This window comes from Scleropages formosus, chromosome 8 (genome assembly GCF_900964775.1).
Source record: "Scleropages formosus chromosome 8, fSclFor1.1, whole genome shotgun sequence".
Lineage (NCBI taxonomy): Eukaryota > Metazoa > Chordata > Actinopteri > Osteoglossiformes > Osteoglossidae > Scleropages > Scleropages formosus.
Window position 1 is genome coordinate 1699718 of NC_041813.1, and position 21754 is coordinate 1721471.

Below are 21754 nucleotides of genomic sequence, written 5' to 3' on the forward strand. Positions count from 1 at the left end.
GAAGGTCTACCCAACTAGCCATAACCCTGGTGGAATGAAAAAGTGCTAAAAGGGGTCTCCGAGGGCTGTGACAGACATGCTGGTTAAATTTACTATGGTTTGATCAAGACCAAAAACTTGGTTTTTCCCCAGCAAAGGTACCCCCGACCATGACACTGCCTCCTCCCCCATGCTTGACCGTGGCAGCTACACAGATAGAACTCATACAGTCACCTTCTCTGCACCTTACAAACTTCCAACTTTTGATTCATGGGTCCATCTGACCACCTTCTACTCATCAAACTGTTCCTGCATTTGGCTCACACTTTCAACTGGAAGCGTGTGTTACGTGGTTCGCTTTGTAGATGATGTGAGTTTGATATGTATAAACCAAAGGGAGTGTGTCGTGCCTACTGAGCAGGTGAAATGTCTCGCGGTGGCTGATGTAGCATAATTTTTCTTCTTGAAAATTTAACTTTCAGCATTGCTGTCTGTAGTCAGCATTTTCTTTTTGCCTACATGATGTATAAACAGAGCGGGAATGTAAATCCAGGTAAGTCTTTCTGCATGTAATACACACAAAGCACTGATTTGCCCTTGACTAAATGATCTGCTACTCAGTTCACCGAACTGCCCTTTGTGAGTTTGTGCCTGTAAGAGCGAAGCGACTGATCCAGAAGGCATCTCGCCTCATAGCCTTTCAGTCCCATGATAGACGCTGGTTTGCAGTGGTCCTAATTACTCATATTATCGTTAAAAACAGTCGAGTGAATTACTGTAGTTGTCATTCTACAATAACTGGATGAATGAATGAACCAGAGAAGGCCAGGGGAGAGGAAGTACAGCCGAGCAGGTGAACACGTGTGGGATTCTGGCTAACGTTTCTAGTTCAGCCTTGAGTGTCACGTGATGGATTCACGTACAGATGGACATGGCAGCTCTTCTTTAACCCGAAGTGTCATACTGCTTACAACACATCACTCGATGTGCTTGCAGACTTGGTTGCTGCGTTGGTGTCCGGTCAAAATGCTGGGAAAGGTGCACAGTACAGAGACGCGCGGTCGCTGCACGAACGGGTAACGAAGCAGACGCGGCGGACGAAAGAGTGCGGCCAGGGCAGCAGAGCAGTGCATTGTGGGAAAAGACGAGAGTGAGCGAAACTCGTCGGTCTCCCCTTCCCCTTTCGTTCCCGCTTCGGCCCGCTGTGCGTGCAACATAATAGGCTTTTCACATTTCGTTTAACTTGGAAAACTGTCAAGAGCAGCACAAATGTGCATTTAATACTTCGTCAAAGTCCCTCCGATCAGCTTACGTCAGAAAGCCTGTTTTGTTTTCGGATTTCCATCTCGGCGATCAGCAGACTTTCGTCCTCCTCCCCCTTCCGAGCGGCTGCGAGACGCGCTAATCCCAAACAGTAGCGCTTGTTTCGTCTTCCGCCGCTCAGCCCCTTAAGCGTTTCGTGTTTGCTGACTGCTAATTAAAATTCCTGTGCGAGGAGCTTGGCCCGCTGGCCTCACCTACGCCGTGCTACGCTGCTCGGGGCGGGGGGCAATCGCCTCTAGATCGGGGCGACTCGGTCATTTGACCGATCTGATGCATTTTTATTGCCGGCGAGTCCGAAAGCGATCAGCAGGCACGCAAGGGAGGCGTTAGCGGCTAAATGAGCGCGTTGCATGCGAAGGCCCGAGGCCTCGGCCAGATCTCGTGAAGCATTAGGGCCCCGTTAAACGCTCCCCCCCCCCCCCGGCTTCTCCGGGCAAAGCTCTTCTAATCACATTAGGCAAACATAACTTTGTCAGATTAGCGGCCCAAAGCCTCTCTCTTTATTTTGACAGCGGTTGAAGTTCACTAAGTGACCTCTCCGCCGCTCACGCTAACTCAGAGTCACGCTGCCTTTGCAGAAAACGGCTAACAAAGCAGGTCACCGGTGAATTTATATCTCGGTTTGTGTAACTTTTGCTCAAGTCACCTCGACACCATCAGCGTTAATGTGTTTTTATTTATTTAGCAGCTGCTTTTCTCCAAAACGACTCCCAACGAACTCTACATAGTGTTATGAACCCACACACCTTATTCACCGCGGTGACTTACACCGCTAGATACACTACTTACACTGGGTCACTCATCCATACATCAGTGGAACACACACACACACTCTCTCTGTGACTCACAGCACGGTTTTGGAGTGTGGGAGGAAACCAGAGCACCCGGAGGAAACCCACGCAGACACAGGGAGAACATGTAAACTCCACACAGACTGAGCGTGGATCAAACCCACGTCCTCTCACACCACCAAGGCTCCGTGAGACAGCAGCACTACTCGCTGTGTTACCCCGACACCCGTGATGTAACACGGGAAACCCACATACAGTCGGAGCGCTCAGGCGCAATGTTTCCTATGAGCAGGATTATATCTTTTGAGGGTTTTGATTTGTGCAGCACTCCCAGTGTTTGAAGGGTGAAGTGTTTGTGTACAGCTCACATACATCCTAAACATATATATACATACATATATATGTAGACGTATATAAAATACACACACACACACACACACACACCCTAGGGGCCTGGGACGACTGGACCCAAGTGCAGCATCGTTCGTCCGGAGACAGGCGAAGGGTCGGTCGATCGGCGGTCAGGGTCAGAGCGAAGATCCATGGCCGAGGCCAGGGGTCTTAGCGAAGGGTTGGTCGAACGGTGGTCAGGGTCAGAGCGAAGATCCGTGGCCGAGGTCAGGGGTCTTAGCGAAGGGTCGGTCGAACGGCGAGCAGGACAGGAACGAGATCCGTAGACGTGGTCGGGAAACGAAGCGAAGAGTCGGAAAGCGGAGGACGTGAACGAAGAGTCACAAGAAAGGGCGGTCGTCCCTGACGAGATTCCGCAAAGGTCTGGGAGTTGCGGAGTGTCTTAAAGGGTGGGTGCTGAACTGGAGTCGGGTGCTGTCGATTGAGTTGTGGGTGTGGACGTGACAATACTGTAAATATACAGTATATGCATATTTTGTTTTTTACCCCAAAGTTTATGTCTTTTATGTATGTAAGCACAGTTGAAAACACATTGACTTAGTGCAGGGAAATGTGTGAAATGCGGACCGATGCCGGGACCGTCAACCTGAAGGGGGCACTGCTTGTTCACACTATTTCCTTGCAGAAACACCAGGAGTTGATCTGGTCCCCTCCCTGAGCCCAGCGTTAGTCCCTTTGCACTTCATCTCTGTGCCGTGTTGCGTGGTAACATGTTTTCATCGTCATTTTCGTCATTTTACGCTCGTCAAGGCTGAAGGCGCTGCGGTAGCGTCCACGGTTTAGGGGAAAGCGTCTCGTTCACCCAAACACACACTCTGAGTGTAAGATGTGGAAGAACTTTGTGCGCTTTCTACACTTTTTTTTTTTCTTCCAGTGTCGTGTCCTCCTTTTTTATTACGGGGCTTTAGAGGTAAATACAAAGAAAGTGAATCGCTGAGGTGTTTGTGCCTTCGGCTTTAGAAACGAAGTTGAGACGTGTCCGTTGCTCGGTGTTACGGCGGCGAATTAACGCGGTAAATCATGTTGCGTAAATGTACTGGGTGACAGAAATTCCGTGACCGCGAGCCGTGGGGTCTCGGGGCGCTCGGAAAGACCCGTTCGAAATGTGTTGCGGATGTGGCGGCCGGGCCGACGGATGAGGGGACGCACGGGACGGGAGGATTTACCTTAAAAGGCAGAAACGAGCGAAGGTTCCGCCATCGCGGGAGGAATGCGGCCCTCTGACCCGAACCCTTAAGTTTCTTCGACGTGAAAAAGCGGAGAAAGGAAACATGTTCCTCTTCTCCAACACAAATTATTGCCCGCGTAACAAAGCGGAGCGGCGGGTTGCGCTCAGGTTCGCGGCGCCTCGAACTGCTCCATCTGCGTGTTGTCTCCTGCTTACAGAAGCGTTACCGTCCCCGTCCGCGTGTCTCGCCTTGGTTCGACGGCGGGAGCCCAACCGCGCCTGCCAGGGCCGCATGCTGTTGCATCGCTAGGATCTCAAATATCCTTCGAAAGCGATAATGTATGATGCAGAAGTAGAACTTCATACACGTTTGCATATTTCTTTCTTTTTTTCTTTTTTTGTCCAGTGAACCTTTCCAACCCAAAAAGATCAACCGTTCATATGACAGCTTCACATGTGATTTACTTCCCGGGTGAAATACTGCGTTTGTGGTTATACATTCTTTTGCTTCGTAGCTTCTTGTGTCTCATCTGACGGACTTTTTAGCGGACGTGAACCGACTGAAGACGTTGACTGAGGGTGGGGGCCGATACTGTGATGTCTTTTAAGTCTTACAGGCTCCTGGTTTATTGTTGCTCGCAGGGAACTCCTAAAGGAAACACCTCACACCTTCGTTTTACTCTGCGCATACCTTGTTTCTTGCTGGTTACTACCATTTCTCTGCTTTTACCTTTTACTACGCAAGTGACAAACACATTTACGTGAACGTGGGGCACGGCGAGTAGCGATGCTGTCTCACAGCACCTGGGTGGTGCGAGAGGATATGGGTTCGACCCCCGCTCAGTCCGTTTGGAGTTCACATCTTGTGTCTGTGTGAGGTTCCCCAGGGTGCTCTGGTTTCCTCCCACACTCCAAAGACATGCTGTTCAAGTTCACCCAGTGTGTGTGTGTGTGTGTGTGTTCCACTGATGTATTGATGAGTGACCCAGTGTAGGTGGTGTATCTAGCAGTGTAAGTCACCGCGGTAAATAAGGTGTGTGGACTGATAGTAACACTACATAGAGTTCATTGGAAGTCGCTTTGGAGAAAAGCGTCTGTTAAATAAATAAATGTAAATGTAACAACACACCCCCACATTGTTCAATACTTAAGGTGAAACTGGAAACTTTCCCTCTTCTCCGGAAGGCTGGATTTGTTCCTCCCTACCGTGGAGGCATGAATTGTTCAGTATCATGAACAAACCTTGAAATTTACAATGTCAGGATATTGGCAAATATTCGTTGACGGTTAGAAAGCTGCAGAATATTAAGGATCGGTACTAGAAAAGTAATGTTCTTACTTTATAACAGCCGGGTAAAGTGGTACGATGCTTCTTAAATCACATTCTCTTCAGTTATTAGGTGACTGGGGTGTGTGTCTCAAATATTTCATGAAATAAAATAAGAGTGTACGTTATTGGCAATGGCTAATTTAATATTCTGACATGAAACTATTTCATTACTGTTTCTGCGTCCTCTTGAGAGCCAATGAGGACATTTTAAATTCTTCTGTTCACGCGGAAATATTTGATTCTTTTCACACTGGGCGAATATGAGTAATTCACAGTATTTTTGTTATAAAAGCCATAAATCATAAGAATGGGCTGCCAAGCGAGAGCTGTAAGATTTACCCCTTAAACTTTGCGGCCCCTTTGTGTCCGGAATCACTGCACAGATACCAAGCAAGTTCCTACAGCTTCAGGGAGAACTCTGTGGGGTGCACATTGTGCGGTGTTATATCACGTTTTGTCATATTTATCACAGCATAACAGTTTAAATGAGTTAAAAGGAGAATCTGAGAAAATTTCGCTTTTTATGCATTTAAAAAGAAAACGGAACGCTAAGGCCACTGTATTGATTTAAACAATGATTTAAACATCCTTTACTCTGAACTCCTGCAAACCTGAAGTGGACACTCAGTTACTGATACTAGAAGGTTACAAGGATGGATGAGTTTTTATTATATATTTTTAGAAGTTTCTAAATATGTATATACTGTATGTATATGACAAAACAGTTTTTTTTTCTAGATATACACCCATACAAACCATAAGGGTAAAAATAATTTTATAAATACATTATTTTTTATGTAATTACAGTGGAACCTCGGAACGGTCCGAGCTTCCGCAATTTCGTTCGAGTTCTGAGATATTTTTTTCTCGAACAACTCATTCGAGTTCCGAATTGTTCGAGTTCCGAAGCGTTCGAGTTCCGAGGTTCCACTGTAGTTGTTATATACTGTACTGTATATTGTAAGCTAGACTGCAATGTATACACATTTAACTACTTAGAAAAATGTAAAAAATTTTTTAAAATTCTGTTCATAGCACGGGGACGTGGTGCCGCAGCGAGCTTGGCCAGACCATTATTTCTTATGGGAAAAATAGATTTTTTACACTTTTTATTTATGGTTTTAGCATCAGGCCGCATGTATGTATATAGGTTTAAATAGGCAATCATTTGGGGGTCTGGAACGGATTAATCCAATTTACATTATTTCTTATGGGAAAAATTGATTCAGAACTCAAACGCCTTTCTGGAACCAATTAGGTTCGAGTTCCGAGGTTCCACTGTATTTCTGATGACATGTATGAGAACTTTATAAATGCACAGAGATACTTGATGATCGAAAGCCGAAAGATTAACGTTTATTGAGGGGATCGGGAGATATATACTATTTACTGTGTAGATTGACGGTTTATTTAATAAAAAATGTTACCTTCATAGAAACTTGTGAAACTTCAAGGACACGGGGTGGGGGGCGCATCGCACAATGTTTCCATAATATACAAGGATTTGCAAATTGTGAATTTTCTAATAAAATGGCTGCTTATTATTAAGGCAGATTTCTATTAATTAATTTTTGCTTTACAATGTATGTTTTGATTTTAGGCAAAAAAAAATTGTGTGCCCCCAAAACTTCAATGCCCTTAGGCAACTGCCTCAGTTCACCAAATTTTACGGGTAACTGTAAACACAGAGTAGAGTAGAAGTCAAAAGTTCCATCAGTACACTGGCTAGAAACTCACAAGAAATTCTATGAACACGTTTGGGCAGGAAATCAGTCAACACGCCTTCCCAGATCTTCCCAGATCTTCAGCAGCTACTCCTAGACATGAAGGACACGTGTGTGTAGCCTTCCGCTGACCCTTCCGTCCAGTTTGTCCCACGCGAGTGTTGCCCAGGTGTACTCAAACATTTGACTGATGCATGCTTTGCACATGCCAAACATAAATGTTAAAATTAAGTGCGCACATGAAGAATATTTGGGATTTGTTTACGCCCAGATTCATTTGCACGAGAAGGGATAGTTATTCTAAGGTCTCCAGTTTAGTGTACTGACTTCTGTCTCTGAGCAAGAGGTGAATTTGCAGAAAGTAGCTCTTTTATTTCTTGTTAAATATCCCAAACAGCAGCACTTTTGCTATTTACAGGTTTAAATTTTGTTTTCACCTTCGCACTTTCTTGGCGATACTGTAGCAATCATAACGGAAAGGTTCTGTGCTTCTTCAATACTGTGTGTGTGTGTGTGTGTGTGTGTGTGTGTGTGTGTGTGTTTGCACATTTCGTTTTCTTCTTACGGATTTCAAGCTGTAAAGCTCAGAAAGTGGTCTCGGATCAAGTGGATCAATGACAGAACAGTAAGTACAATCATGTTGCCTATTAAAATATTCCCGAAAGAATTATCTAACCTCCCTGTCTTTGCTGTACAGCAACTGCTTTCCAAACCAAATATGAGAAAGTGACCTGATCTGTTTTGTGCTGAACGCACACACACAAATTCACGGATCACGTTCTTCCACGGCACAGCGGGTTGGACCGGGTCCAGCTCTCCGGTGGGTCTGGGGTTCGAGTCTCGCTTGGGATGCCTTGCTGTGGACGGGCGTCCCGTCTTGGGTGTGTCCCCTTACGCCCTGTGTTGCCGGGTTAGGCTCTGGCTCTCCGCGACCCCGTATGGGACAAATGGTTCAGACAGTGTGTGTGTGTGTGTGTGTGAGAGAGAGAGACAGACATTCTTCCGCACACATAATAATGGGACTAACTTGTGAACACGGAAGCAACGAGACACACGATGTCTCGTTCCTTGGAGAACCGAAGCCGAACCTCATACCTGCGATGCACATCGTGCTCGTGCTGCTCTGCTGAGGCCTTGCGCCGGAATGTCTTGTTTTATCTGCTCGTTCCGACCTTGTTTTCCAGCTGACGTGGCACCAAAGGCCAACCTGTGGCCCTTGGCCTTCAAAGCCTGGACTTACCGTGCGCCGGGCGGGGGATGTGGAACTCCGCAGAAGCAGGACATGGTCTCTATGGCAACGGCAGCCAAAACAGCAGTCAACACATCACGGCGAGCGGCCCTAAGGTATGCGCACCCCCCGCAGCCACCGCTGCTGCCCACCCCTGCTTCTCATCACGCTTCTCTCTTGCTCCCGGCCACCTTGCTGGAAGTCACGTTTCTGCGTGGCGGTGTCTCCGAGGTCAACTCGATCCCCTTACCCGAGTCAGCGGGGTTGGGAGGCCCCGGACGTTCAGCGATAGCCCCGCGACGTAAATTCCCCGACGCTTGTGTTGGGCTGAAGGAGGGCTACGTTCAGCTCTTATTTCTGTCTAATCGTAATTTATCTTATTTTTATTTGTAGAGGGTGTGTGCGTTCCACTGACGCACGGATGAGTGACCCATCGTAAGTAGCGGATCTAGCAGTGTAAGTCACCGCGGCGAAAAGGTGTGTGGGCTCATAGTAACACTACATAGAGTTCATTGGAAGTCGCGTAAAACGTATCTTGCTGAGCAATGCAAGTGAAACCACGGCCATATTTTCCGAAGAATTCGGGAGGCGCAGGTGTGCCGGTTCGTCCGAGAGGGGGACCGAACACACAAGAAAGTCTTTGTGCCCCAGAAGACGCCTCTGGACGGCGCGCAGAGGTGCGGAGCCTGTGGAAATACCTGATTCACTTTTCCAGCGTCGGCGCCCAAGCGAGCGCATGCAGGCGGCGCTCTGACCGAGAGTGTGTGTAGCACCTCACACGCCGCACAATCCACGCATTATTCCAGGCTTTCGCTGGACGGGGCTGGAAAAATCCTCCCGTCTGAAGCGTGCTTGCTTTGGCGCGCCGGCCTTCGCCAAAGTGCCTTTTCATCAAAAACCCGGCAGCTCCGGCTCCCTCCGAAAACGGGAGAGCTCTTTCGCTCTCCGGCCGTCCCCTCCGAAGAGAACGTTGTCGCTCCGTTGGTTCCGTTATCGTCTTTTAATTCTTCACTTGGCCTTCGGCCTTGGTCCGGGGCGACTTCGAGATGAACTCGATCGGTAAAAATACATGCGAGCGCCTTCTGCGGCACCAAAGCGGCGGCGCGGAGGGAACTTTGGACGAAGAGCAGAGGTGCGGCTGGCGCGAGAGCGACTGTTAACAACTGTTGTTTCGGCCCTTGGAACGGCCTCCGCGACCATGTGAAAACAGAGTAACGTGAAGAATTTCGAACGAAAGGCTCCGCACAAGAGCGCAGGAACTTCGGAAGCCGTGCTGCCTCCGTGAACGTGCACGCGCAGCTCAGGAATGCGTGATGCGTTGCGTTCGGAGGTGTTTGCAAAATGATCATCAAGGCCCTTTCACAGCGAGTCTTAAACCTACCGATGTATGATTGCTGACATCAGCACTTAAGGACGCTTATGGTTTTCTTTTGAAGCTATAATGCAAAGCATATGAAGGCATTACAAGTGTCTTCTGCTGAGCCCTTTACTCAAAGTGTTACAACAACATTCGCTTTTAAAGGCATCGAGGGAGCTAGAAGGAGACAGCTGTGTTATTTCCCCACTTTTATTGGCTCACTTTGAGTCGAACGCCTCCGCAGGCTGTTTGCGACAGAAAGGAGTCGCCGTTGCGGCTCTTTTTCTTAATCCGTTTACCAGCCGTTTGCTCCGCGTAAAGACAAAAAAGTCGTGCAGGTTCACATGGAAAGCACCAAAATTAGTTTTAAAATTAGAAATCGATTTTTAAAAACTGTTTAATAATTTGGTTTGTCTTTCAAGCCGCCTACAGCGTTGGGCTCTTATGCGTTGAGCTAGACGTCACATTGCTGAGGTCGTGCACTTTTGGCGTTATTCTCCGAGATGCCCTTCGAACGTGAATGCGAACGCAGCCGGGTGCTTCTCTACTGGAGGGTCCCACGGCAGCTTTTTATCCCAATCCCTCTTAATTCCAAACGTACTGAATGGAAAAAAATGATCTCGAGTTGCGAGCACGGTTGTCCTGTTTTCCCATGAAACGCCACGAAATCCATGATCGGCTGTAAATACAGAGTGCAACGGTCCAAATCATAGAAACATCCAGAAGCCTCAGCGTATGGTCTTCAGTTTGCTATTTCAAAGAAGGCTGGAAAATTAGAGGGTTATGGGTGGAAGACTCCAGTGTCACCCATCTCGCGTGTCACTTATCTGGCTCAGCCGGCTTCAAAGCTCTTTAATTCGGCGCTCCGATGCCCACATCCTCCGGTTCGGAAAAGAGAAACAGAAAAATGTAAATGAGCCGAAGGAGTTTGCTCCAAGTCCTTGTGGGCAGCTGAGCTGTAGGAGCTGCCGGTAACAGAATGCGCACAGAAAACGACCGCCTACATTGTCCCTTTGTCATGTGTTTGTGGGCGAAGCCCATGAAATAGGCGCCCGGTCATTTTTGTCATTTTTGTCTCTCTCCTTTTTGTCCCACAAGATGGGCCACGATGGGGAAAGGCTGCTGGCGAACACGAACTAATACTAGCCGTCCCGGGTCGAAGAGCGCAGCTCTGTCCGAAGATGCTTATGAAAGAGAGAAACGGCGAGTCGCACGGACCTGATAGTTGAGAACACAATTTTCTCTTTGGCAGAGTGCAAAGAAGATCTTTTTATATAGCGGAGAGCGAAAAACAGGAGGAGAAGAGTTCTTTCAGCATATTGTGGTAATTCAAATGAACTTCCTTATATGTTCAAGAAACCAGGAAAAAAACAGTTGGAATAAATCAAAAATCAGAATATTCATAAGTGGTTCTGAAAATGGATGGATGGATGGATGGATGGATGGAATAAAAAATGTGAATGAAAAGGAAATCAGTACTGACAATAAGGTATAAATGGTGTAAAAAAATGCAACGTTCACACGTTTTTTCATGAAGTCGTTGCTTTTTTGAATTAACGGAGCTAAGTTTTTTTTCACATTTTTCACAGACTACAAAATATCAGTGTCACTTCTATTATAATTTATCTCCGGCTGATATCGACTGAGGACTCCGTGTGTGTGTGTGTCTCATTTCGGACTGCGGGGCACATACCAGGTCGGCGAGTCCTCGCCGTCCGCTCCGCCGAACAACAAAAAGAGCACAGGACAAAATAGGGGTTCCACAAAATCTGTTGTATTCGTGTTGTTGGAAACGCGAACCGAAGCCCTTTCGGCCCCAACGTTTGCCGTCCGTTTCCCTCGTGTCCCGCTGTGCACGAGCGCCATTGTGAACAAGTTTAGAAACGCTCATTGTCCTTCCCTCAGTCCATCTAGATCACGAGGTGTCCGTGGAGACAAGCTGCCGCCCGCGCGGGACCACTAGTCCCTCGGCGCAGGTTACGCGAAGTACCACGTCCACGTCCTCCGCTCTTCATACCCGAGGATGACCGAGCAGTACGTCGCCGTCATTCCCGCGGTGCTGGAGAATGACGCACGGCAGCGATGTCATCGACGGCCTCGGCGACTCTCAGTTATTATCTGTTTGTTTTCACGTGTTTTCATACAGTACGTAAAATCAAGGTAAAATCTGCTCCATTGCCTATCTGGTGTCTGCTTCGTTCTAACTTACCTTTTATAAGAGGTATTTGTAAGGAACAAGCAGCGTGTCGCTACAAGTGGAGTTGAGCCTGTGGACGAGGACCGCGGCGCTGGTGCGAGACAGGCTGTTACCGCGGTGCTTTTCACGCATAGATCTGCTATAGATCGCAGGACTTGAGTTATGGATCGCTTTTTATCGAGCCCCAATTACAGGCACCTGAACTTCCTCTGCTGGATTTACTGCACTTTTACCACCCGGGCAGAGATGAAGGGCAGAGCTCCTCGTTGGAGGGAAAACATTACCGATTTTAACCGATGTTCGCTTTGCTTTGTGCGGTGGCCGGGCAGCGTGAAAAGGAACCGCCGCCTGTCCCCTTAACCCCTAACCCCTAACCCCTAACCCTCCACACCCCCAACTCCCAAGTGGATTCATCTAATTTATGGCTACTCCTGTGTAGTTGTGCTTGTGCATAAGAATGTTGGGAATTTTAAGGACCCCCACCGGGAGAGATCGTACCTCCGTCCCCTTGAACAATGTCGTTCGCGCGCAGACCAGCAAAGTAAGCACCTTTTGCGGGAGCGCCACAGGCCGGCCCGGCGCGGCTCCACCGCTGAGGGTAGCGCATGGGAATGCGAGGAATGTCAGAGGAAGGCGAAACTCCCTCGGCCCCCCGGCTCATGCTCCCTGCCTCCTCCGTCTCCCTCTCGGAGAAATCTTGGGAATTTGCCCGATCTTAAAAAAACATCCAAAACATCAGCGGCAGGAACACCGAAGAACTTACTGTACGTGCAAAAAGGCAATGCAAACGACTTCAGCATTTCTTAACGTTATTTTTCCATCTGTTGAATTAGCTCGTAAGCGAAGCCCATCGGGAAAAGACGCCCAGGATTGCGCAGGAACGGTGCTCAAATATAATGAAACCTAAAGGAGAAGATTATAAAAAAAACTCTTTATTATACTGGTATAATAAAAACTGTGTATGGCAATATTGTTCCATTTGGTAGCAACATGGGTTTTATAAATAAGAAAAGAAATTCTTTGATGCAAGTACTCGTTTTCAGCTACGCAGACGGTTTTCGCCTCTAAAAAACAGACGTACACACAGAAGCATAGTTATCGAAACGTAGCAAGGCTACAAACTGTGTCACTAGAGTCAAAGCATGAAATCGTCCATACAAGTCCGTAGCAGTACCACGATGAAGTTCTAACACCGTAAAAGGTTTTGAGTACGCTAAGGGTTTCATACACGTCATCGAAAAAAGTAAAGGCTCGATAAGGCGCGAAAAGCGGTGTCGTCGAACACACGCAGGCTGCGTACCTTTCTCATGGCAGGAAGGTAAACTAAAAGTGAAAGACACCATCAAAGCTAAGATAGATGCCTCGTCTAAAGAAATCAGTGTAGCTCTACTTTTAGTTCTTCATCTCATGCGGTCTGTACGCTGCGGATCTCGCCTTTCGGGCTTTTCGTACGCTGCACTTCACCGTAATATTGCTTTCGTCTCCCTACTTTTCCTTCTTCTTCGCTCAGATGCAGTCATAGCTTGATCTCAGTTTTTGTGCCATCCATTACGTTCAGTACTTCGTCCAAGATGGAGGGTCCTAAGTCGAGTTCGAGGGACAGCAAAGAGCCAGAAGCCTTGGAAAGGGAATCCTGCGAGGCGCTGTCTCCCTTAGGAAGTTCATACTTGAAGGTGCTAATCTGGTCCTCCTCGGCGCTCTCGCCGTGCAGCCAAGGAGTGCGATGCGCACATAGTTGTGTGGCTTGGTGCACGGTGCCGTTGCCATTGCTGTGGTTTGGCTCTGTGACTTTGAAGCCATTCTGGCGGGGCTGAACTTGGCCATTTTCAGACAGCTTCTTCTTTGCGCCGCCCCCTGGCACTTCTACAGTGTCGAGCCAGAAGCCGGATTGGTTCGCGGCCTCCTTGGACGGATCGAAGCTGGCGCTGAAGACGTCCAGCGACAACAGCAACATGTCCTGTTCCAGACGTTCCAGCTCGCTGTCCTTCTCCAGGAGGCTGGGAGCAGGCGGGTCCGTGCGGTCAAAGGGGTCCGAGTTTGGAGGGAAGGGCGTCGTGGAGATGATGGGCAGGGTCAGGGCCTGGGAACCTCCGATGGCGGGGAGGGAGATGGCGTTTTTCAGCACCGGGGAAGACGCCTCAAATGAGGGGGCCTCGGAGGTGCTGTGGGCCCTCAGGAACTCGTTGTGGGCCACGCACTGAGGGAGGCGCTTCTCTTGCGTCCCCGGGAGGAGGTCGTACTTCCCCTGGAGGAAGGACATGTCGCCGAAAGCGTCCCGTTCCCCACCTTTGCCAATATGGATGGTGTGGCGGAAGTCCCCCAGCGGCGGGCTGATCATGTCGGGGGACAGGATGTCCCTCAGCCGGCATTTCTTTCCCTTCCTGCTGTTGGTTGATTTCAGATAGATGGGAGTCTTGGCTGGCATTGCTGGAAGGAAGACGGACTTTGAAGAAGAATGGAAAAAGAGACCTTCCTTTGATCCAAAGCAGCTGTTTGGAGCTGGGAGCTGTGAATAGATCCTGGGGCGACACCAGCTGCCCACTGTTACATTCTCAAAACACGGGGAGCGTCGCACTTCCCCCAAGAATCCCGGCGCTCGCGGCCGCTCAGCCTCGAAGGTCTATTTCAATGTTCTGCCATGGAACGAGGTCCCCCAGCACCTCCCGGGGACCCAGAGATTTCAGGTGTAGGAGGACCGGTTCTCTGAGGAGACAGAGAGACGGAGCAACGAAACGGTGAGCAAACGTACGGAGGCAATGAAAATCTGTGACAGTAGTGAGAAATAAAGAGGCGTTAATGAGGGTCTGACATGGGATAAATGTGACATTGTGATATTTACTGTAGTATATAGTGGTTAGAGCTTCTGCCATGGCATTCCAGGTTCCAACCCCACATCGTACTGTAACATCCTCGAGCAAGGTATTGAGCCTAAATCGCTCCACGAAAAAGGACACAGCTGTATAAATGGGTACGTTATTGGAAGTCGCTTAATACTGTACGTTGGTTTGCAGAAGAGCATCTGCTAAATAAATAAATGCAATGTCAATATTCATATCGCAGAATCACATTCTTACATTCTGTTCGTAGTGTTGAGCTGCAGCGCGCTACACATCTTACCTCCCTGCATTGCCTGCCATCATTTTCCTCCTGTGAACATGTGGGGTTAACCTCTCCAACATTTTAGCGAAATAATTTAGGAATGAAGCAAAAAAGCATTTTTAAAAAAAAAAAAACAAAAGAGAATTTCAAAATATTTCATTAACATGGAAAAATGAAGCCTCGCATTCATAGTGGAGATTTCATCATACTGTTTTATTTCTGGAGATGCGATATCGTTCAATTTAACTTGACTTTCGGTGCTACGGTTCAGGCCTAAGAAGGTTCTAGACGAAATACAGCTGTCATTTGTAGCTGCTTTGTGTCCTCATCCGTAAAGCAAAATTTTAGTGATATTTGATTACAAGCAGTATTCAAGATTATCTAAGATCAACCTGGAATTTAGGAAAACACCATTTTTAATGGTATTTCATTGTTCCTTAAAGAAATTTTGCAGGAATTTAGAACTACACATGAAAACCTTCATACTGCCTTATGTCAAGAGGCACACACTGTGTGAGCAGGTGATGAGTTTTCCCTTCTGAAAAGATTCCCTTCGCAGCAACTCGGTCCTTCCATCGAGACGCGATAACACGATTAGTTTATAAGAGAATCTTTGCTTTTTCCAGACCCGTCGGCCGTGACGCGAGCTCCCGGCTGCGAACGAGCCCAGCGGTGAAATTCTGGATATAACCTGGAAACGTGATGGGGAAGCGGATCAATGGAAAATCCCCAAGCGACCGCGAAACGCCTTCGACGCAACGCATGACGGCTGCGGGACGTTTCCCGGGAAGATATCTCGGAGAGCTTCCGAGAGAGACGCAGAGCAGCCCCCAGCTTCTGGTTTTACAGCTGCTAATGCAAAACATGCGAATTCCTCACTGGCCGGGGGGGTCGTGGGGGCAGGACTCAAGGATTTCTCAACAGTCTCCAGTAAAGAGGCGGCTGTTGTCGAGACTTGCAGAGAGGGAAGGGGAAGGACGGAGACGGGGATCCGTGGCGACAGTCAGGGAGCTGCAGCGGTTTAGAGCTATGGGGACAAGGGCAGGGAAGACAAACGCTCACAAACATCGATGAAAGAATAAGCGTTTTTTCGTCCGTGTCAAATTTTCACAGTGAGCGCAACTGCATTGGCGGCTGAGTGAAGTAGAGCGAGGGCAGAACTGCAGAGGTTGGGGTGACGACTGGAAGGCTGAAAAAAGAGAGATGAGTGAAAAAGACCGGAAAGAAGCAGGAGGGAGAGGAGGAGGTGCGAGGAGCAAAGACGGAGTTTGAAGAAGACGCAAAGCTAGGGAGGAAGGAGCCCCCGTGTCCATTTATAGGCATGTTTACTTTCGGCGGGCCTCCGGGCGCTGACCCACGGTGCCGGAGTGCGGCACGCTCCAAAGGCAGCCCGGCAGCCGGTGCGAAGGCGCAGGCCTGCTCTGCTCACAGCCTCTCCAAATATTTATCGCGGAGGAAACGCACTCGTTTTCCAAGGAAAAACCCAGCAGTGAACTTTTCGGTGGACCCACCGCTGAGCTGCAGTACAGGGGTCCTGTTCTGGACACTTTTTTTCACACACCTATTCCTGGCACGACGGTCCCGGCACAGTCCGCGTGGGGTTTACATATTCTCCCCGTGTCTGCGTGGGTTTCCTCCGGGTGCTCTGGTTTCCTCCCACATTCCAAAGACACACTGTTGGAATAAATCTCAGTTCACACATACACACATAGCCATGTCCTGATGCCATGATGCGCACACACTAATAGGGGTACAATGTGAGGTTTATGACATAGTCCAACTGTAACTAAAGAAACAAAGAGAAGCCCTGAAGTTTAACTGAATTCAATTCCAAAATAACAACAGTAATTTTCCTCGCAGTTCAGTCCAGAAATAAGCGGCGAATCAGGAGCTCATTTCCAAAATGCAGATAGACTGTAGTGGGTCTGGCAGGTGACATTGTGCTCAAGTTCGGATCAAATCGATGGTGACGCATTTCAGAGTTAGGCGAGGTTAAACGCTCGGAAGCTCATGTTCGTTGCTGAGACTGCAGGAATGTGAGACGATAAGGAAAGCACCGTAACAGAAAACCGTCACTCTGCTGAATTAATAATTACATACATTAATAAAGTGTGAAAAGCTCTGATTTATCCAGCAAGAGAAGAATGACCTTGAAGGTGGAGCCCTCTGCCCTTAGAGCAACTGCTGAGGCTGTGTCTCAAAACGGGGAATAAATGCCCTGTAGGAGGCGTAACATTGTAAAATAAATGTACAGTACAGTACAGTACGTACCCTGGTAAACAGAGTGTAGCGCCGCTCAGAGTGGCGCTAAATTCATTATAGATGAGTTCAGTGTGTGACACAGTTTCAGCGTCTAAGTATTTTTTGCCTGCATCAGTACAAAATCTTATTTTAAAAAATGTTATATGTTTAGCTCACATTTTTCTCCAAAGCAACTTATAACGTGTGGTTTGAATTAAAAAAAACTTACAATTATTTACAAGTTTTTACCACCGGGAAACTTTCAGCGGAGCAATTTAATGTAAACGCCATGATCACGGATATTGCAGCGAGGTGGCAGTCCAACCCTCATCCATTTCTGGCAAGGTGACACTACACTGCTCTTTCAGTTAGTGTGTGTGTGTGTGTGTGTGTGTGTGTGTGTGTGTGTGTGTGTGTGCGTGTGCGTGCACGAATGGTTGCGCTGACAATTGTGTCTCTATGAGTCCATTGAAAGGCCAATACTAACACAGTTTTTTCTTTCTGCTGCATAGATTGCCGTAAATCTTGACAGCATCTCCAGCTGACACCCCCCCCATTTCTGCTGATATCAAACACGGAAACGCATCGCTACACATGTCAATCCTCCCAGGAAACGGGGAAGCGGAGAGACACACAGCAGAGCACGTGGATTCCGTTCCTGCTGCGACAGAGACACTGTACTGCACACACACACTCCAAGCACACAGAATTTCTGCAGTTCTATCTATAGATGAAGGTCGGCGATTTGAGCCACAGAACAAATGCATTGATCTCCTCCGCGATCAATCATTCCTGTCTCATACGTCGGCATCTCACATCACTGAGGCTTTGTGTTGGAACGAACAAACAATAGCGTGTCATCCAGTAAAAACATATCTGCAACTGACTTTGGCAGCTCTTTTCATGTCACGACATTTAATACACATGTGCACAAACACGTGGTAAGAAATTACACTGCAGTTTTGTGTCTAATACGCTTGAGACAGATGTGCTTCTCCATGTGCAGATCTCCTGCAATTCTTTGTAAACGCTAAAATGTAAATATCTTGGCTCATATTTTAAATAATTATTGGAATGGCACGATCATCGGTGTCCTCTGGTATTTTTAAAGCTGAGGAATCAAAAATAAATGTGAAGGGGTCAAAAAGTGAAGACAAGCGCAATACTAGATTCTACACCTCCGAATGTTGCTAAAATATAGAAATATTGAGATTACTGGCCACAAAAATGTCTTTCGTACTTCATTACTTTGCTATGATGTACATAAAGAGGCGATTAATCTCTTAATCCATAAATCTAAAATGTTTACAGTATTACTAATGTCTCTAACGGTACGCCAGGCGCTGCTTTCTTCGTGCCCACTTCACATCTGCTGTGTCCGATATATTCGGGGCGACAGTATGCAGAAGACGTGGTTGAGGCTCCTATTGCAGGGAATGCTGGGAATGTTGAGCTGGTCCAGTGGTTCGTGCTGTGATTTGAGGGAGGCGTGCCGGGAGGTTTGCTTTGTCGCCGCGGAGCGCCGAATCCATGATGTCAGAGTGGAACGTGCTCTTTGCTGGAGAACTTTGGGTGGACGATAGAGTCCAGACGCACTGTGGCCGTGTACAAACCCTGCTGCTCAACACAAGTCAGAGCCACGCTCTACTCCGCACACACACACTGACTGAAACGGCTTGACCCAAGCAGGGTCGCGGCGAACCGGAGCCTAACCCGGCAACACGGAGCGCAGGGCCGGAGGGCGAGGGAACACACCCAGGAAGGGACGCCAGTCCATCGCGAGGCACCTCAAGGGTTACTCGAACCCTCTATCCCAAAGGCGCCACAATCCTCAAAACGGCAAATGGTTAAAAGATTGTCTCGATCCATCTTCCCAACTCCGAACTTTTCACAAACATTTTAAAATACTTTGTTTTTCCCGTGTAACCAAGGTGAAAGAGCACAGGACAAAATAGGGATTCCATGAACACATGCAATGTTTTTCACTGAAGGGGAGTGAAATGTGTGAATTATTTTTCGCCATCCTTGCACAGTGTCCTCAATGTGTTCATGCGAACAAGTGTGTTCCTGGACAGCCCTTAACCCTGGTTAAGAGTGCGAAATTCCTCTCCTGTAAACTGGGTCAACGGCGCACTTAAACATGGGCATTTTCTTACTCTACCGACCGCCCCCGTGGGTCACGCTGGCACTGCCATCTTCTCACACTTGTGACTGATTCCTCAGTCAGAAAGCGTGGCAGATAAAGCAGTGACCGTGGGGGGAGGGTCACATCACACACGGGCATGGCTCAGCTGGGGGATGGGGGCAGTTGTCATCCTGGCATCCAAGAAGGTGTCATTTAATTCTAGCGATAACAGCAACAGCTCGGCATTAAGGCGCGGGATGGTGGCGGGGGGGGCTCAGTGCTTGGCACGTGTGCTCAGATGAACTCAACACAGCCCGCTGTTTATAAATTCATAATTAAGTCATGCACAGCATATCTAGGTCAGCTTATTAATAGGGCAGAGTGACTCCGCTGCAGAGTAAACATTCGCAACACTGATGTTCCGCAGAACGGCCCAACTAAGCGGTGTCTCGTATCGGGAAACGGCGATGGCTCTATCAGCGATGTTGACATTTCACTCAAATGTAGATAATTTTAATTTGTTTACAGCTCCGAGCTTATTTATCTCGAGCGTTTCTTGGTCAGCGTCCGCTGACCAACAGCGAAGGCAGTGATTTAAAATGTTTGTTAAGGACGAAACAACGTTGCAATAACCCTTTGGGTGCACGAAGGCTTTTCTTCGAGAGTTGTGCCGAAACATGCGCTTGCTCCTATTTCGGGGATCATGTAAAGACGTCAGGATGATCAGGCTGGTTGGCACGACGACAAGATCGAAACCTCCCTCACGGGTGGTACATGTACTGCCATGTACTATGTTACACTTTTTAACCTTTCGCCCCTCAAATGCCTCATTGTCTATTAATGGTTAAGAGTTTGGGGGGTTACAACTTCGGAAAATGAGAAAGATAGACGTCGAGAAGGATGAAGGGCCGTAAAGGACGTACGGGTTGGATCGGAAAGCGATACATTCACAGGCCTCAGATGAAGGCAGCCGAGCTCCGTGGGTCTGCGGTAATTACCACGGTTATAACCAGAGCTGACCGCGGTACTACTACTGCTGTGCTGAATGGAAGGGTGGAGTTTGCTTTCTGCCGGGCGAGTCTTTCCCTCCAACCTTTTATTTACTGCCAACGGCCAAGAGCAGCGCAGCTCTCCGTGCCGAGTTGTCCTTGGCAGGAATGTGTCTCCAAGAGGAACGTGGAGCGAGGACCGTTTCGGTTATTCCGAACTGAGCGCGACGGCCGATTTCCCGCAAACGGCGTAACGCGGCAGAGCCGAGTGTTTGCGCGGGAGCTGGACGAGTTGTCCTTTGCGGGACGGCGGACGCGTGGGACTCGCCCCTCTGACATTTCACGCATGCCTTTCGTAGGGATTGCTGACACTCTGGGTTCGCTACTTCGCATATTCCTTTCGGAGCACAAGCGAGCAGATGTTCGAACTTCTCCCGACAGGAAACGAGCGCAGAAAAGGAGAGCCAGGAAAAACAGAACGGAAATGTACGAAAGCTCGAGATACCGCCAAAGTAACCGTGTACAGAGAAGCAGAATATCCCGCTCGTAACTCCGGCTCCTTCCTCCGCGGACACGGGGCTCTTCGCTCGTCTCCGAACGCTCCCGGCTTGCGGGATCTCCTGGCGCTCGGTGTCCCGCTCGCCGGTGTTCCGCCGTGACCCACCAAGACACGCGTGTCACGCTTACCTTGTCCTGACGCCAGTGGTGGACCCCCACCCCGAAGTGGCGTTCTGGAGGAGCACCAGGTGCGTAAGCGTGTGTAGTTAGAGTGGGACCGCGGTGTGTCCCAACACGCCCTCCATCAGCCCGCCGCCCGCCTCGGCCCCCTGGGGAATGCGGCTCTTAGCGAGAGCTGGCGCACAGCTGCTTGCGGATTCTTTTCAGACTCACCCCTCTGAACAACCCCCCTCACACACACACACACACACACAAAAACACACACACCTCCCCAACGCAGCACCTGTGCTTGTCCGTCTGCTCCCCAAACCCTAACCCCCCCCCCCCCCCCACCACCTATTTACGGGTGGTGGGATCCTCCGCCTTTCTCCTCCTCAACGACGTCTACCTTACCTTCCCGGTGGGAGCGCAGATCCGCGGGTCCGAGCCGGGTCGCTGCCCCCCGGCGAGCAGGGCCTGCGGAGGTGGGGACTCCTGGCCAGGTGGCTCCCGAGGCGTGAGGAGCGCTGCGGCTGCTTTCGGAACCCTGTCTTCCCCAAAAAGGTGAGCTGGGTAACGGGTGGATCACAGGCTCTCCTTCTCCCTCCCTCCCTCCGTCTCACTTCCTCTCTCTCGTTCTGCCTGGATCTGATAAAAGCAGCTCTGTGCGTCTGGTGGGCAGACAGCAGACGCTTCACAGGCAAAGCGTGGTAGGCTGGCTCCTCTCTCCCTCCCTCTCTCTTCCTCTCCCTCTCCCTCTCCCTCTCCCTCTCTCTCTTTCACACACACACACACCGGTCCTTCTCTTGTCTGTCTCACACACACATCAACATCTCCCTCTCCTTTGGTCTCCTCTGCCCCTTGTTGACACGTCTCCTCCCGCGTCCCAGTCCTGCTTTCCACGAGGCGGACGGTGACGGACACGGCACCGACGCACACCGTACGGGGTGACGAATAGAAAAAAGCTGTTGCCGTTTACTCGTCTGACACAACCACGCGCAAGCGCACACGATCATCTACCCCGTTATTCAGCTGGGTAATGTCGAAGGCAAGTACCTTGCTCGAGGGTATGAAAGCCCCAGGGGGTGGGATTCAAGCCTACAACTTTGCAGCGCTCACCCCATAGATAGTAATA

At 49.0% G+C, this 21754-nt stretch overlaps 1 protein-coding gene and 1 long non-coding RNA gene across 5 annotated transcripts; one reads left to right on the forward strand and one right to left on the reverse strand.

Annotated features, from left to right (window-relative positions):
• The first annotated feature begins 3225 nt into the window (after window positions 1–3225).
• On the forward strand, window positions 3226–10670 carry LOC108925854 (uncharacterized). The gene is made up of 3 exons (XR_001965438.1): window positions 3226–3414; window positions 7911–8070; window positions 10410–10670. It is a non-coding gene; the product is annotated as an uncharacterized LOC108925854 (long non-coding RNA).
• Window positions 10671–11946: 1276 nt separating this feature from the next.
• On the reverse strand, window positions 11947–21112 carry cdc42ep3 (CDC42 effector protein (Rho GTPase binding) 3). Of its 4 annotated transcripts, none has more exons than XM_029254293.1 (2): window positions 21034–21112; window positions 11947–14211 (listed from the first exon to the last, which is right to left on the reverse strand). In XM_029254293.1, the coding sequence occupies exon 2, from the start codon at window positions 13931–13933 to the stop codon at window positions 13025–13027; it is 909 nt and encodes a 302-aa protein (XP_029110126.1). In that variant the 5' UTR covers window positions 13934–14211; window positions 21034–21112; the 3' UTR covers window positions 11947–13024. The 4 variants fall into 4 exon arrangements, with proteins under 4 accessions (XP_029110126.1, XP_018593685.2, XP_018593688.2 ...); XM_018738169.2 differs by lacking the exon at window positions 21034–21112 and adding an exon at window positions 20650–20940; XM_018738172.2 differs by lacking the exon at window positions 21034–21112 and adding an exon at window positions 16169–17168.
• Between the last annotated feature and the right edge of the window lie 642 nt (window positions 21113–21754).